Genomic DNA, 12,954 nt, shown 5'->3' on the forward strand with positions numbered 1-12,954 from the left:
TTGTTGGTGTTGTAGTTGGGGTTTCAGTAGTTGTAGTAGTGGTAGTGGTTGTTGTGGTTGTGGTAGGAGACGTTGTGGTCAGGCTTACAGTGGATGTTGTTGATGTAGTGGTTGTGGTAGGAGATTCTGTGGTTGTGGTTGGGGTTTCTGTTGTTGTTGTCGTAGTGGTGATGGTTGTTGTTGTGGTTGGTGTCTCCGTAGTGGTTGTGGTAGGAGATTCTGTGGTTGTAGTGGTGGTGATGCACGTATTCTCACAGCATAGAACCTGTATTTCATAATTGAAACACTGTGCTCCCATCATTTGATCTTGATTGTTACAAACCAGACCAACAGACACATCGCACTCAACATTTTGACCTGTCTCGTTGTATGGTGTCTTATTGTCTTTCGTCCTGCATTGAATGTTTACAGGGTTCCCGCAAGGAATTTGCCCAGACTCCACTAGATCTGTAATACGCTCAAAATCTCCTCCAGTAGTGGCATTAGGATAGGTGTTGCTAACCCACTCTGACCATATACACTTGTACGTGCATGGATTCGGAGATATGGTTGTTGTGCTTCCTGTTGTTGTTGGTGTTGTTGGTGTTGTAGTTGGGGTTTCAGTAGTTGTAGTAGTGGTAGTGGTTGTTGTGGTTGGTGTCTCTGTTGTGGTTGGGCTTACAGTGGATGTTGTTGATGATGTGGTTGTGGTAGGAGATGTTGTGGTTGGGCTTACAGTGGATGTTGTTGATGTAGTGGTTGTGGTAGGAGATTCTGTGGTTGTGGTTGGGGTTTCTGTTGTTGTTGTCGTAGTGGTGATGGTTGTTGTTGTGGTTGGTGTCTCCGTAGTAGTTGTGGTAGGAGATTCTGTGGTTGTAGTGGTGGTGATGCACGTATTCTCACAGCATAGAACCTGTATTTCATAATTGAAACACTGTGCTCCCATCATTTGATCTTGATTGTTACAAACCAGACCAACGGACACATCGCACTCAACATTTTGACCCGTCTCGTTGTATGGTGTCTTATTGTCTTTCCTCCTGCAATGAATGTTTACAGGGTTCCCGCAAGGAATTTGCCCAGACTCCACTAGATCTGTAATACGCTCAAAATCTCCTCCAGTTGTGGCATTAGGATAGGTGTTGCTAACCCACTCTGACCATATACACTTGTACGTGCATGGATTCGGAGATATGGATGTTGTGCTTCCTGTTGTTGTTGGTGTTGTAGTTGGGGTTTCAGTAGTTGTAGTAGTGGTAGTGGTTGTTGTGGTTGGTGTCTCTGTTGTGGTTGGGCTTACAGTGGATGTTGTTGATGATGTGGTTGTGGTAGGAGATGTTGTGGTTGGGCTTACAGTGGATGTTGTTGATGTAGTGGTTGTGGTAGGAGATTCTGTGGTTGTGGTTGGGGTTTCTGTTGTTGTTGTCGTAGTGGTGATGGTTGTTGTTGTGGTTGGTGTCTCCGTAGTAGTTGTGGTAGGAGATTCTGTGGTTGTAGTGGTGGTGATGCACGTATTCTCACAGCATAGAACCTGTATTTCATAATTGAAACACTGTGCTCCCATCATTTGATCTTGATTGTTACAAACCAGACCAACGGACACATCGCACTCAACATTTTGACCCGTCTCGTTGTATGGTGTCTTATTGTCTTTCGTCCTGCATTGAATGTTTACAGGGTTCCCGCAAGGAATTTGCCCAGACTCCACTAGATCTGTAATACGCTCAAAATCTCCTCCATTAGTGGTATTAGGATAGGTGTTGCTAACCCACTCTGACCATATACACTTGTACGTGCATGGATTCGGAGATATGGTTGTTGTGCTTCCTGTTGTTGTTGGTGTTGTTGGTGTTGTAGTTGGGGTTTCAGTAGTTGTAGTAGTGGTAGTGGTTGTTGTCTCTGTTGTGGTTGGGCTTACAGTGGATGTTGTTGATGATGTGGTTGTGGTAGGAGATTCTGTGGTTGTCGTTGGGGTTTCTGTTGTTGTTGTCGTAGTGGTGATGGTTGTCGTTGTGGTTGGTGTCTCCGTAGTGGTTGTGGTAGGAGATTCTGTGGTTGTAGTGGTGGTGATGCACGTATTCTCACAGCATAGAACCTGTATTTCATAATTGAAACAGTTTGGTACAATCATTTGATCTCGATTGTTACAAACCAGACCAACGGACACATCGCACTCAACATTTTGACCCGTCTCGTTGTATGGTGTCTTATTGTCTTTCGTCCTGCATTGAATGTTTACAGGGTTCCCGCAAGGAATTTGCCCAGACTCCACTAGATCTGTAATACGCTCAAAATCTCCTCCATCAGTGGTATTAGGATAGGTGTTGCTAACCCACTCTGACCATATACACTTGTACGTGCATGGATTCGGAGATATGGTTGTTGTGCTTCCTGTTGTTGTTGGTGTTGTTGGTGTTGTAGTTGGGGTTTCAGTAGTTGTAGTAGTGGTAGTGGTTGTTGTGGTTGTGGTAGGAGATGTTGTGGTTGGGCTTACAGTGGATGTTGTTGATGTAGTGGTTGTGGTAGGAGATTCTGTGGTTGTGGTTGGGGTTTCTGTTGTTGTTGTCGTAGTGGTGATGGTTGTTGTTGTGGTTGGTGTCTCCGTAGTGGTTGTGGTAGGAGATTCTGTGGTTGTAGTGGTGGTGATGCACGTATTCTCACAGCATAGAACCTGTATTTCATAATTGAAACACTGTGCTCCCATCATTTGATCTTGATTGTTACAAACCAGACCAACGGACACATCGCACTCAACATTTTGACCCGTCTCGTTGTATGGTGTCTTATTGTCTTTCCTCCTGCAATGAATGTTTACAGGGTTCCCGCAAGGAATTTGCCCAGACTCCACTAGATCTGTAATACGCTCAAAATCTCCTCCATTAGTGGTATTAGGATAAGTGTTGCTAACCCACTCTGACCATATACACTTGTACGTGCATGGATTCGGAGATATGGTTGTTGTGCTTCCTGTTGTTGTTGGTGTTGTAGTTGGGGTTTCAGTAGTTGTAGTAGTGGTAGTGGTTGTTGTGGTTGTGGTAGGAGACGTTGTGGTCAGGCTTACAGTGGATGTTGTTGATGTAGTGGTTGTGGTAGGAGATTCTGTGGTTGTGGTTGGGGTTTCTGTTGTTGTTGTCGTAGTGGTGATGGTTGTTGTTGTGGTTGGTGTCTCCGTAGTGGTTGTGGTAGGAGATTCTGTGGTTGTAGTGGTGGTGATGCACGTATTCTCACAGCATAGAACCTGTATTTCATAATTGAAACACTGTGCTCCCATCATTTGATCTTGATTGTTACAAACCAGACCAACGGACACATCGCACTCAACATTTTGACCCGCCTCGTTGTATGGTGTCTTATTGTCTTTCCTCCTGCAATGAATGTTTACAGGGTTCCCGCAAGGAATTTGCCCAGACTCCACTAGATCTGTAATACGCTCAAAATCTCCTCCAGTAGTGGCATTAGGATAGGTGTTGCTAACCCACTCTGACCATGTACACTTGTACGTGCATGGATTCGGAGATATGGTTGTTGTGCTTCCTGTTGTTGTTGGTGTTGTTGGTGTTGTAGTTGGGGTTTCAGTAGTTGTAGTAGTGGTAGTGGTTGTTGTGGTTGGTGTCTCTGTTGTGGTTGGGCTTACAGTGGATGTTGTTGATGATGTGGTTGTGGTAGGAGATGTTGTGGTTGGGCTTACAGTGGATGTTGTTGATGTAGTGGTTGTGGTAGGAGATTCTGTGGTTGTGGTTGGGGTTTCTGTTGTTGTTGTCGTAGTGGTGATGGTTGTTGTTGTGGTTGGTGTCTCCGTAGTGGTTGTGGTAGGAGATTCTGTGGTTGTAGTGGTGGTGATGCACGTATTCTCACAGCATAGAACCTGTATTTCATAATTGAAACACTGTGCTCCCATCATTTGATCTCGATTGTTACAAACTAGACCAACGGACACATCGCACTCAACATTTTGACCCGTCTCGTTGTATGGTGTCTTGTCATCACTCCTCCTGCATTGAATGTTTACAGGGTTCCCGCAAGGAATTTGCCCAGACTCCACTAGATCTGTAATACGCTCAAAATCTCCTCCAGTTGTGGCATTAGGATAGGTGTTGCTAACCCACTCTGACCATATACACTTGTACGTGCATGGATTCGGAGATATGGTTGTTGTGCTTCCTGTTGTTGTTGGTGTTGTAGTTGGGGTTTCAGTAGTTGTAGTAGTGGTAGTGGTTGTTGTGGTTGTGGTAGGAGATGTTGTGGTTGGGCTTACAGTGGATGTTGTTGATGTAGTGGTTGTGGTAGGAGATTCTGTGGTTGTGGTTGGGGTTTCTGTTGTTGTTGTCGTAGTGGTGATGGTTGTTGTTGTGGTTGGTGTCTCCATAGTGGTTGTGGTAGGAGATTCTGTGGTTGTAGTGGTGGTGATGCACGTATTCTCACAGCATAGAACCTGTATTTCATAATTGAAACACTGTGCTCCCATCATTTGATCTTGATTGTTACAAACCAGACCAACGGACACATCGCACTCAACATTTTGACCCGTCTCGTTGTATGGTGTCTTATTGTCTTTCCTCCTGCAATGAATGTTTACAGGGTTCCCGCAAGGAATTTGCCCAGACTCCACTAGATCTGTAATACGCTCAAAATCTCCTCCATTAGTGGTATTAGGATAGGTGTTGCTTACCCACTCTGACCATATACACTTGTACGTGCATGGATTCGGAGATATGGTTGTTGTGCTTCCTGTTGTTGTTGGTGTTGTAGTTGGGGTTTCAGTAGTTGTAGTAGTGGTAGTGGTTGTTGTGGTTGGTGTCTCTGTTGTGGTTGGGCTTACAGTGGATGTTGTTGATGATGTGGTTGTGGTAGGAGATGTTGTGGTTGGGCTTACAGTGGATGTTGTTGATGTAGTGGTTGTGGTAGGAGATTCTGTGGTTGTGGTTGGGGTTTCTGTTGTTGTTGTCGTAGTGGTGATGGTTGTTGTTGTGGTTGGTGTCTCCGTAGTGGTTGTGGTAGGAGATTCTGTGGTTGTAGTGGTGGTGATGCACGTATTCTCACAGCATAGAACCTGTATTTCATAATTGAAACACTGTGCTCCCATCATTTGATCTTGATTGTTACAAACCAGACCAACGGACACATCGCACTCAACATTTTGACCCGCCTCGTTGTATGGTGTCTTATTGTCTTTCCTCCTGCAATGAATGTTTACAGGGTTCCCGCAAGGAATTTGCCCAGACTCCACTAGATCTGTAATACGCTCAAAATCTCCTCCAGTAGTGGCATTAGGATAGGTGTTGCTAACCCACTCTGACCATGTACACTTGTACGTGCATGGATTCGGAGATATGGTTGTTGTGCTTCCTGTTGTTGTTGGTGTTGTTGGTGTTGTAGTTGGGGTTTCAGTAGTTGTAGTAGTGGTAGTGGTTGTTGTGGTTGGTGTCTCTGTTGTGGTTGGGCTTACAGTGGATGTTGTTGATGATGTGGTTGTGGTAGGAGATGTTGTGGTTGGGCTTACAGTGGATGTTGTTGATGTAGTGGTTGTGGTAGGAGATTCTGTGGTTGTGGTTGGGGTTTCTGTTGTTGTTGTCGTAGTGGTGATGGTTGTTGTTGTGGTTGGTGTCTCCGTAGTGGTTGTGGTAGGAGATTCTGTGGTTGTAGTGGTGGTGATGCACGTATTCTCACAGCATAGAACCTGTATTTCATAATTGAAACACTGTGCTCCCATCATTTGATCTTGATTGTTACAAACCAGACCAACGGACACATCGCACTCAACATTTTGACCCGTCTCGTTGTATGGTGTCTTATTGTCTTTCCTCCTGCAATGAATGTTTACAGGGTTCCCGCAAGGAATTTGCCCAGACTCCACTAGATCTGTAATACGCTCAAAATCTCCTCCATTAGTGGTATTAGGATAGGTGTTGCTTACCCACTCTGACCATATACACTTGTACGTGCATGGATTCGGAGATATGGTTGTTGTGCTTCCTGTTGTTGTTGGTGTTGTAGTTGGGGTTTCAGTAGTTGTAGTAGTGGTAGTGGTTGTTGTGGTTGGTGTCTCTGTTGTGGTTGGGCTTACAGTGGATGTTGTTGATGATGTGGTTGTGGTAGGAGATGTTGTGGTTGGGCTTACAGTGGATGTTGTTGATGTAGTGGTTGTGGTAGGAGATTCTGTGGTTGTGGTTGGGGTTTCTGTTGTTGTTGTCGTAGTGGTGATGGTTGTTGTTGTGGTTGGTGTCTCCGTAGTGGTTGTGGTAGGAGATTCTGTGGTTGTAGTGGTGGTGATGCACGTATTCTCACAGCATAGAACCTGTATTTCATAATTGAAACACTGTGCTCCCATCATTTGATCTTGATTGTTACAAACCAGACCAACGGACACATCGCACTCAACATTTTGACCCGCCTCGTTGTATGGTGTCTTATTGTCTTTCCTCCTGCAATGAATGTTTACAGGGTTCCCGCAAGGAATTTGCCCAGACTCCACTAGATCTGTAATACGCTCAAAATCTCCTCCAGTTGTGGCATTAGGATAGGTGTTGCTAACCCACTCTGACCATATACACTTGTACGTGCATGGATTCGGAGATATGGATGTTGTGCTTCCTGTTGTTGTTGGTGTTGTAGTTGGGGTTTCAGTAGTTGTAGTAGTGGTAGTGGTTGTTGTGGTTGGTGTCTCTGTTGTGGTTGGGCTTACAGTGGATGTTGTTGATGTAGTGGTTGTGGTAGGAGATGTTGTGGTTGGGCTTACAGTGGATGTTGTTGATGTAGTGGTTGTGGTAGGAGATTCTGTGGTTGTGGTTGGGGTTTCTGTTGTTGTTGTCGTAGTGGTGATGGTTGTTGTTGTGGTTGGTGTCTCCGTAGTGGTTGTGGTAGGAGATTCTGTGGTTGTAGTGGTGGTGATGCACGTATTCTCACAGCATAGAACCTGTATTTCATAATTGAAACACTGTGCTCCCATCATTTGATCTCGATTGTTACAAACTAGACCAACGGACACATCGCACTCAACATTTTGACCCGTCTCGTTGTATGGTGTCTTGTCATCACTCCTCCTGCATTGAATGTTTACAGGGTTCCCGCAAGGAATTTGCCCAGACCCCACTAGATCTGTAATACGCTCAAAATCTCCTCCAGTTGTGGCATTAGGATAGGTGTTGCTTACCCACTCTGACCATATGCACTTGTACGTGCATGGATTCGGAGATATGGTTGTTGTGCTTCCTGTTGTTGTTGGTGTTGTAGTTGGGGTTTCAGTAGTTGTAGTAGTGGTAGTGGTTGTTGTGGTTGTGGTAGGAGATGTTGTGGTTGGGCTTACAGTGGATGTTGTTGATGTAGTGGTTGTGGTAGGAGATTCTGTGGTTGTGGTTGGGGTTTCTGTTGTTGTTGTCGTAGTGGTGATGGTTGTTGTTGTGGTTGGTGTCTCCGTAGTGGTTGTGGTAGGAGATTCTGTGGTTGTAGTGGTGGTGATGCACGTATTCTCACAGCATAGAACCTGTATTTCATAATTGAAACACTGTGCTCCCATCATTTGATCTTGATTGTTACAAACCAGACCAACGGACACATCGCACTCAACATTTTGACCCGTCTCGTTGTATGGTGTCTTATTGTCTTTCCTCCTGCAATGAATGTTTACAGGGTTCCCGCAAGGAATTTGCCCAGACTCCACTAGATCTGTAATACGCTCAAAATCTCCTCCATTAGTGGCATTAGGATAGGTGTTGCTTACCCACTCTGACCATATACACTTGTACGTGCATGGATTCGGAGATATGGTTGTTGTGCTTCCTGTTGTTGTTGGTGTTGTAGTTGGGGTTTCAGTAGTTGTAGTAGTGGTAGTGGTTGTTGTGGTTGGTGTCTCTGTTGTGGTTGGGCTTACAGTGGATGTTGTTGATGATGTGGTTGTGGTAGGAGATGTTGTGGTTGGGCTTACAGTGGATGTTGTTGATGTAGTGGTTGTGGTAGGAGATTCTGTGGTTGTGGTTGGGGTTTCTGTTGTTGTTGTCGTAGTGGTGATGGTTGTTGTTGTGGTTGGTGTCTCCGTAGTGGTTGTGGTAGGAGATTCTGTGGTTGTAGTGGTGGTGATGCACGTATTCTCACAGCATAGAACCTGTATTTCATAATTGAAACACTGTGCTCCCATCATTTGATCTTGATTGTTACAAACCAGACCAACGGACACATCGCACTCAACATTTTGACCCGCCTCGTTGTATGGTGTCTTATTGTCTTTCCTCCTGCAATGAATGTTTACAGGGTTCCCGCAAGGAATTTGCCCAGACTCCACTAGATCTGTAATACGCTCAAAATCTCCTCCAGTAGTGGCATTAGGATAGGTGTTGCTAACCCACTCTGACCATGTACACTTGTACGTGCATGGATTCGGAGATATGGTTGTTGTGCTTCCTGTTGTTGTTGGTGTTGTTGGTGTTGTAGTTGGGGTTTCAGTAGTTGTAGTAGTGGTAGTGGTTGTTGTGGTTGGTGTCTCTGTTGTGGTTGGGCTTACAGTGGATGTTGTTGATGTAGTGGTTGTGGTAGGAGATGTTGTGGTTGGGCTTACAGTGGATGTTGTTGATGTAGTGGTTGTGGTAGGAGATTCTGTGGTTGTGGTTGGGGTTTCTGTTGTTGTTGTCGTAGTGGTGATGGTTGTTGTTGTGGTTGGTGTCTCCGTAGTGGTTGTGGTAGGAGATTCTGTGGTTGTAGTGGTGGTGATGCACGTATTCTCACAGCATAGAACCTGTATTTCATAATTGAAACACTGTGCTCCCATCATTTGATCTCGATTGTTACAAACTAGACCAACGGACACATCGCACTCAACATTTTGACCCGTCTCGTTGTATGGTGTCTTGTCATCACTCCTCCTGCATTGAATGTTTACAGGGTTCCCGCAAGGAATTTGCCCAGACCCCACTAGATCTGTAATACGCTCAAAATCTCCTCCAGTTGTGGCATTAGGATAGGTGTTGCTTACCCACTCTGACCATATGCACTTGTACGTGCATGGATTCGGAGATATGGTTGTTGTGCTTCCTGTTGTTGTTGGTGTTGTAGTTGGGGTTTCAGTAGTTGTAGTAGTGGTAGTGGTTGTTGTGGTTGTGGTAGGAGATGTTGTGGTTGGGCTTACAGTGGATGTTGTTGATGTAGTGGTTGTGGTAGGAGATTCTGTGGTTGTGGTTGGGGTTTCTGTTGTTGTTGTCGTAGTGGTGATGGTTGTTGTTGTGGTTGGTGTCTCCGTAGTGGTTGTGGTAGGAGATTCTGTGGTTGTAGTGGTGGTGATGCACGTATTCTCACAGCATAGAACCTGTATTTCATAATTGAAACACTGTGCTCCCATCATTTGATCTTGATTGTTACAAACCAGACCAACGGACACATCGCACTCAACATTTTGACCCGTCTCGTTGTATGGTGTCTTATTGTCTTTCCTCCTGCAATGAATGTTTACAGGGTTCCCGCAAGGAATTTGCCCAGACTCCACTAGATCTGTAATACGCTCAAAATCTCCTCCATTAGTGGTATTAGGATAGGTGTTGCTTACCCACTCTGACCATATACACTTGTACGTGCATGGATTCGGAGATATGGTTGTTGTGCTTCCTGTTGTTGTTGGTGTTGTAGTTGGGGTTTCAGTAGTTGTAGTAGTGGTAGTGGTTGTTGTGGTTGGTGTCTCTGTTGTGGTTGGGCTTACAGTGGATGTTGTTGATGATGTGGTTGTGGTAGGAGATGTTGTGGTTGGGCTTACAGTGGATGTTGTTGATGTAGTGGTTGTGGTAGGAGATTCTGTGGTTGTGGTTGGGGTTTCTGTTGTTGTTGTCGTAGTGGTGATGGTTGTTGTGGTTGGTGTCTCTGTTGTTGTCGGGCTAACAGTGGATGTTGTTGATGTAGTAGTTGTGGTAGGAGATTCTGTGGTTGTAGTGGTGGTGATGCACGTATTCTCACAGCATAGAACCTGTATTTCATAATTGAAACACTGTGCTCCCATCATTTGATCTCGATTGTTACAAACTAGACCAACGGACACATCGCACTCAACATTTTGACCCGTCTCGTTGTATGGTGTCTTGTCATCACTCCTCCTGCATTGAATGTTTACAGGGTTCCCGCAAGGAATTTGCCCAGACTCCACTAGATCTGTAATACGCTCAAAATCTCCTCCAGTTGTGGCATTAGGATAGGTGTTGCTAACCCACTCTGACCATATACACTTGTACGTGCATGGATTTGGAGATATGGTTGTTGTGCTTCCTGTTGCTGTTGGTGTTGTTGGTGTTGTAGTTGGGGTTTCAGTAGTGGTAGTAGTGGTAGTGGTTGTTGTGGTTGGGGTTTCTGTTGTTGTTGTCGTAGTGGGGATGGTTGATGTGGTTGGGGTCTCTGTTGTTGTCGGGCTAACAGTGGATGTTGTTGTTGTAGTAGTTGTGGTAGGAGATTCTGTGGTTGTAGTAGTGGTGGTGGTTGTGGTTGTTGTAGTGGTTGTTGTCGTCGGCGTCGTTGTAGGTGTTGGGGTTGTTGTAGGTGATGGTGTGGGACAGGCTGAAAGTATTTTATTGATGAGCATATGATTAATTCGTGGCTCTAACTCGATGTACACTGAGCTAAATCACTTTAACAGAGTAAGTCACAAGGGTTGTTATATTCTGATGTTGTCTTTTTTTTTTTTGTTTTGTTTTGAAGTTGGTCACTTGGTAGTGTTTAGCTAACTACAGCAATTAATCCATGAATCAGTTTAACATAGGTTTAAATACTTTTTTACCTTTTTATGCTGCTTGTCCACATTGTAAAAGTGGACATATACATCCTGTTTTATAGTGGTAGATATCAACATGAGCTGTTTGATTTAAACCTTAAGTGTTACAAATAGAGTCTAATTAAATGAACATGCTTGCAGTGTGAAAAATATCAGAACATGTATGAATTAAAAATTATACCTTGCATGTGGTAATATTTACGGTAATATTCTGATTTTATTAAAATCGGTAATATTCTGATTTTATTAAAATCGGTAATATTCTGATTTTATTAAAATCAGAATAGGGTAATCCATATTTGGAGTAATGCTGACCTTCAACACACGTTAAATTCCTCTCATCTAGATAAGGCTTTTCAGGAGGGCACACCGGAAAGCATCCTACAAAGATACAAATACGGGCAAATACACCCACAGAGAAGGATTAATGAGCAAAAAAAAGTTGTTAGAAACCTTTGCCACAAGCAAATTTTTTCCCTGGATTTCATAACAAAATGCAGAAGCATTGTTTTATTCCATAATTCTTTGAAAGACGTTCCATATTAACTACTAAACTTTCTGAGTAATGACCACAGGTGGTTTGACCACTTAAATTCTCTTTCAGAAAATGTGAGCAGCCCAAAATAATTTCAGAACGAAGCAAAGAGATGTTTAGCATTTGCAGTGCTTACCTTCCACATGTGGGATCAGACTGTTGCATTGTCCGGTGGGGTTTGCACAGGTTTTTAAGCATTTAGGTCCACAGGCTTTGTAGTGCCATTCGCATTCACCGGGTGGATTATAGTAGTCACAGAACAGAGCTGTCCAAAAATAATTACAACAGTACTTTAACACACAAACATCACTTAACAAAAATGTACTACGGCCATGTAATGATGCTCTGTAGTAAGGCTGCTTCTCCGTAGGTGCCCAGTGCCCAAAAACAACTTGGCAACACCTTCCTTAAAGGGATTTTTAATGATCTCTTTTGACATCAGCAAATGAGTCATCATTTTAGTAGTTCACTAAAAGTCCTTAATTTTCCAGTCTATGGCTATGCAATGACAGAAACTATGGAGCAAAATGAAAACTTCTGAAATTTCAGCCTGATCTTCAGAGTCAATCAGATCTTCTAGTCTGAGATCTTCAGAATAACTATAATGGGCTCATATTTGTTAATAACCTGTAAAGTACCAGCCAAAGTAATTTTATAAGCAAGAAAGTTGTGTGGAGCTTCCAGCTTAAGACTTACGGCAGATCTTAGGGGTTCTCCAAGAAATACAGACTCCCTTATCACTGCAGGCTGCAGCGTAGGCAGCTACAGCAGAGCAGAAACATTCACAGTCTCCACCCGTGTCACACGCACATGTGTCTCTAACACAGGCATCGTAATATGGACCATGGTCCACCTGTTGGAGATAGAGATGATGTGGTGAACTCCATTTGACACATGGTCAACTTCATTTGACACTGTGTAGGAATATACAGGTGCATGTACACCCTTTATATACCCTTGTATGTGTAAAGCACCCATGCATGTAATGGATGAATGTTTAGCTCTAAATATAAGCAAAGGTGAAAGTCTAACAAGACAGGGAGGAGTTTACTGAGTCAGAGCATAAAGATGACACATGTGCTGATTGGCACACACCAGTTTGTGGCAGGTGCTGAACACTGAGCTCTTGAGGATGCTGCACTGTCTGGTGGCCCAGGAATGCCTGTGAGGTCTAGAGCTGCAGGGGTCGCCCAGGCTGACGGCTTTGGGGCAACTGGCGGAGGTGCTCCAACTGTTCCCAAAATCCAGTGTGTCCACCACACACTCCCCACTTCGTGTGACAAAGTCATTTCTTGCATTTCCATCATAGTTGCCACACAGTCCACACAATTTGTTCTGAAAAAAAGGCAAGTTAAAAAGACAGCTGATCTAATAATACCTCAGTGAACATTGTTCAAAAGCTCTGAGTCCATTTATAATTATGAACAAACTTTTAAAAAATACTCCCCTTGACACATTTTTTTTTGTTAGCAGATTTTCCTCCTACCTTGAATGTGGATGCAAGTTTGACCCTCAGGCTTGTCTTCTTGTCCCACATGAGAATCAGCCCATTTTCTGACTCAATCACCAGATATATGCCAAGAACATGGACTTTGTAGGGAATCTTTTCACTGTTTTCACGCTTGAATACTTTGATGTCTTCATCTGATAAAACGATCTCTTCTCCCTGAGTATCAAAAGAGATTACATCACAAGTTTATAAATA

General features: G+C 43.9%; 3 protein-coding genes across 3 annotated transcripts in view; all 3 read right to left on the reverse strand.

Moving 5' to 3' along the window:
- Nucleotides 1–31: 31 nt before the first annotated feature.
- Nucleotides 32–2,044, reverse strand: LOC115826259 (mucin-2-like; the record flags this gene model as incomplete). Its single annotated transcript, XM_030790004.1, has 4 exons — nt 32–243; nt 538–860; nt 1,179–1,481; nt 1,779–2,044. Coding segments are annotated over 4 exons (1,104 nt in total), but the record flags the coding sequence as incomplete, so codon positions are not given.
- Nucleotides 2,045–3,893: 1,849 nt separating this feature from the next.
- Nucleotides 3,894–9,952, reverse strand: LOC115826616 (mucin-2-like). Its single transcript, XM_030790495.1, has 9 exons — nt 9,552–9,952; nt 8,985–9,173; nt 8,350–8,672; nt 7,740–8,055; nt 7,161–7,439; nt 6,561–6,863; nt 5,937–6,242; nt 5,277–5,627; nt 3,894–3,900 (listed from the first exon to the last, which is right to left on the reverse strand). The coding sequence occupies exons 1-9, from the start codon at nt 9,950–9,952 to the stop codon at nt 3,894–3,896; spliced, it is 2,475 nt and encodes an 824-aa protein (XP_030646355.1).
- A 16-nt stretch (nt 9,953–9,968) lies between these two features.
- The window catches only part of LOC115826618 (mucin-2-like), a 14,259-nt gene continuing 11,273 nt past the window's right edge, over nt 9,969–12,954 (reverse strand). The window contains exons 22-28 of the mRNA XM_030790497.1: nt 12,736–12,915; nt 12,345–12,584; nt 11,946–12,102; nt 11,386–11,514; nt 11,030–11,095; nt 10,167–10,500; nt 9,969–9,975 (exon numbers count right to left, since the gene is read on the reverse strand). Of these exons, the coding sequence (XP_030646357.1) occupies nt 9,969–9,975; nt 10,167–10,500; nt 11,030–11,095; nt 11,386–11,514; nt 11,946–12,102; nt 12,345–12,584; nt 12,736–12,915 (1,113 nt within the window). The remainder of the gene's footprint in view (nt 9,976–10,166; nt 10,501–11,029; nt 11,096–11,385; nt 11,515–11,945; nt 12,103–12,344; nt 12,585–12,735; nt 12,916–12,954) is intronic.

This window comes from Chanos chanos, chromosome 13, assembly GCF_902362185.1.
Source record: "Chanos chanos chromosome 13, fChaCha1.1, whole genome shotgun sequence".
In the NCBI taxonomy this organism is placed as follows: domain Eukaryota; kingdom Metazoa; phylum Chordata; class Actinopteri; order Gonorynchiformes; family Chanidae; genus Chanos; species Chanos chanos.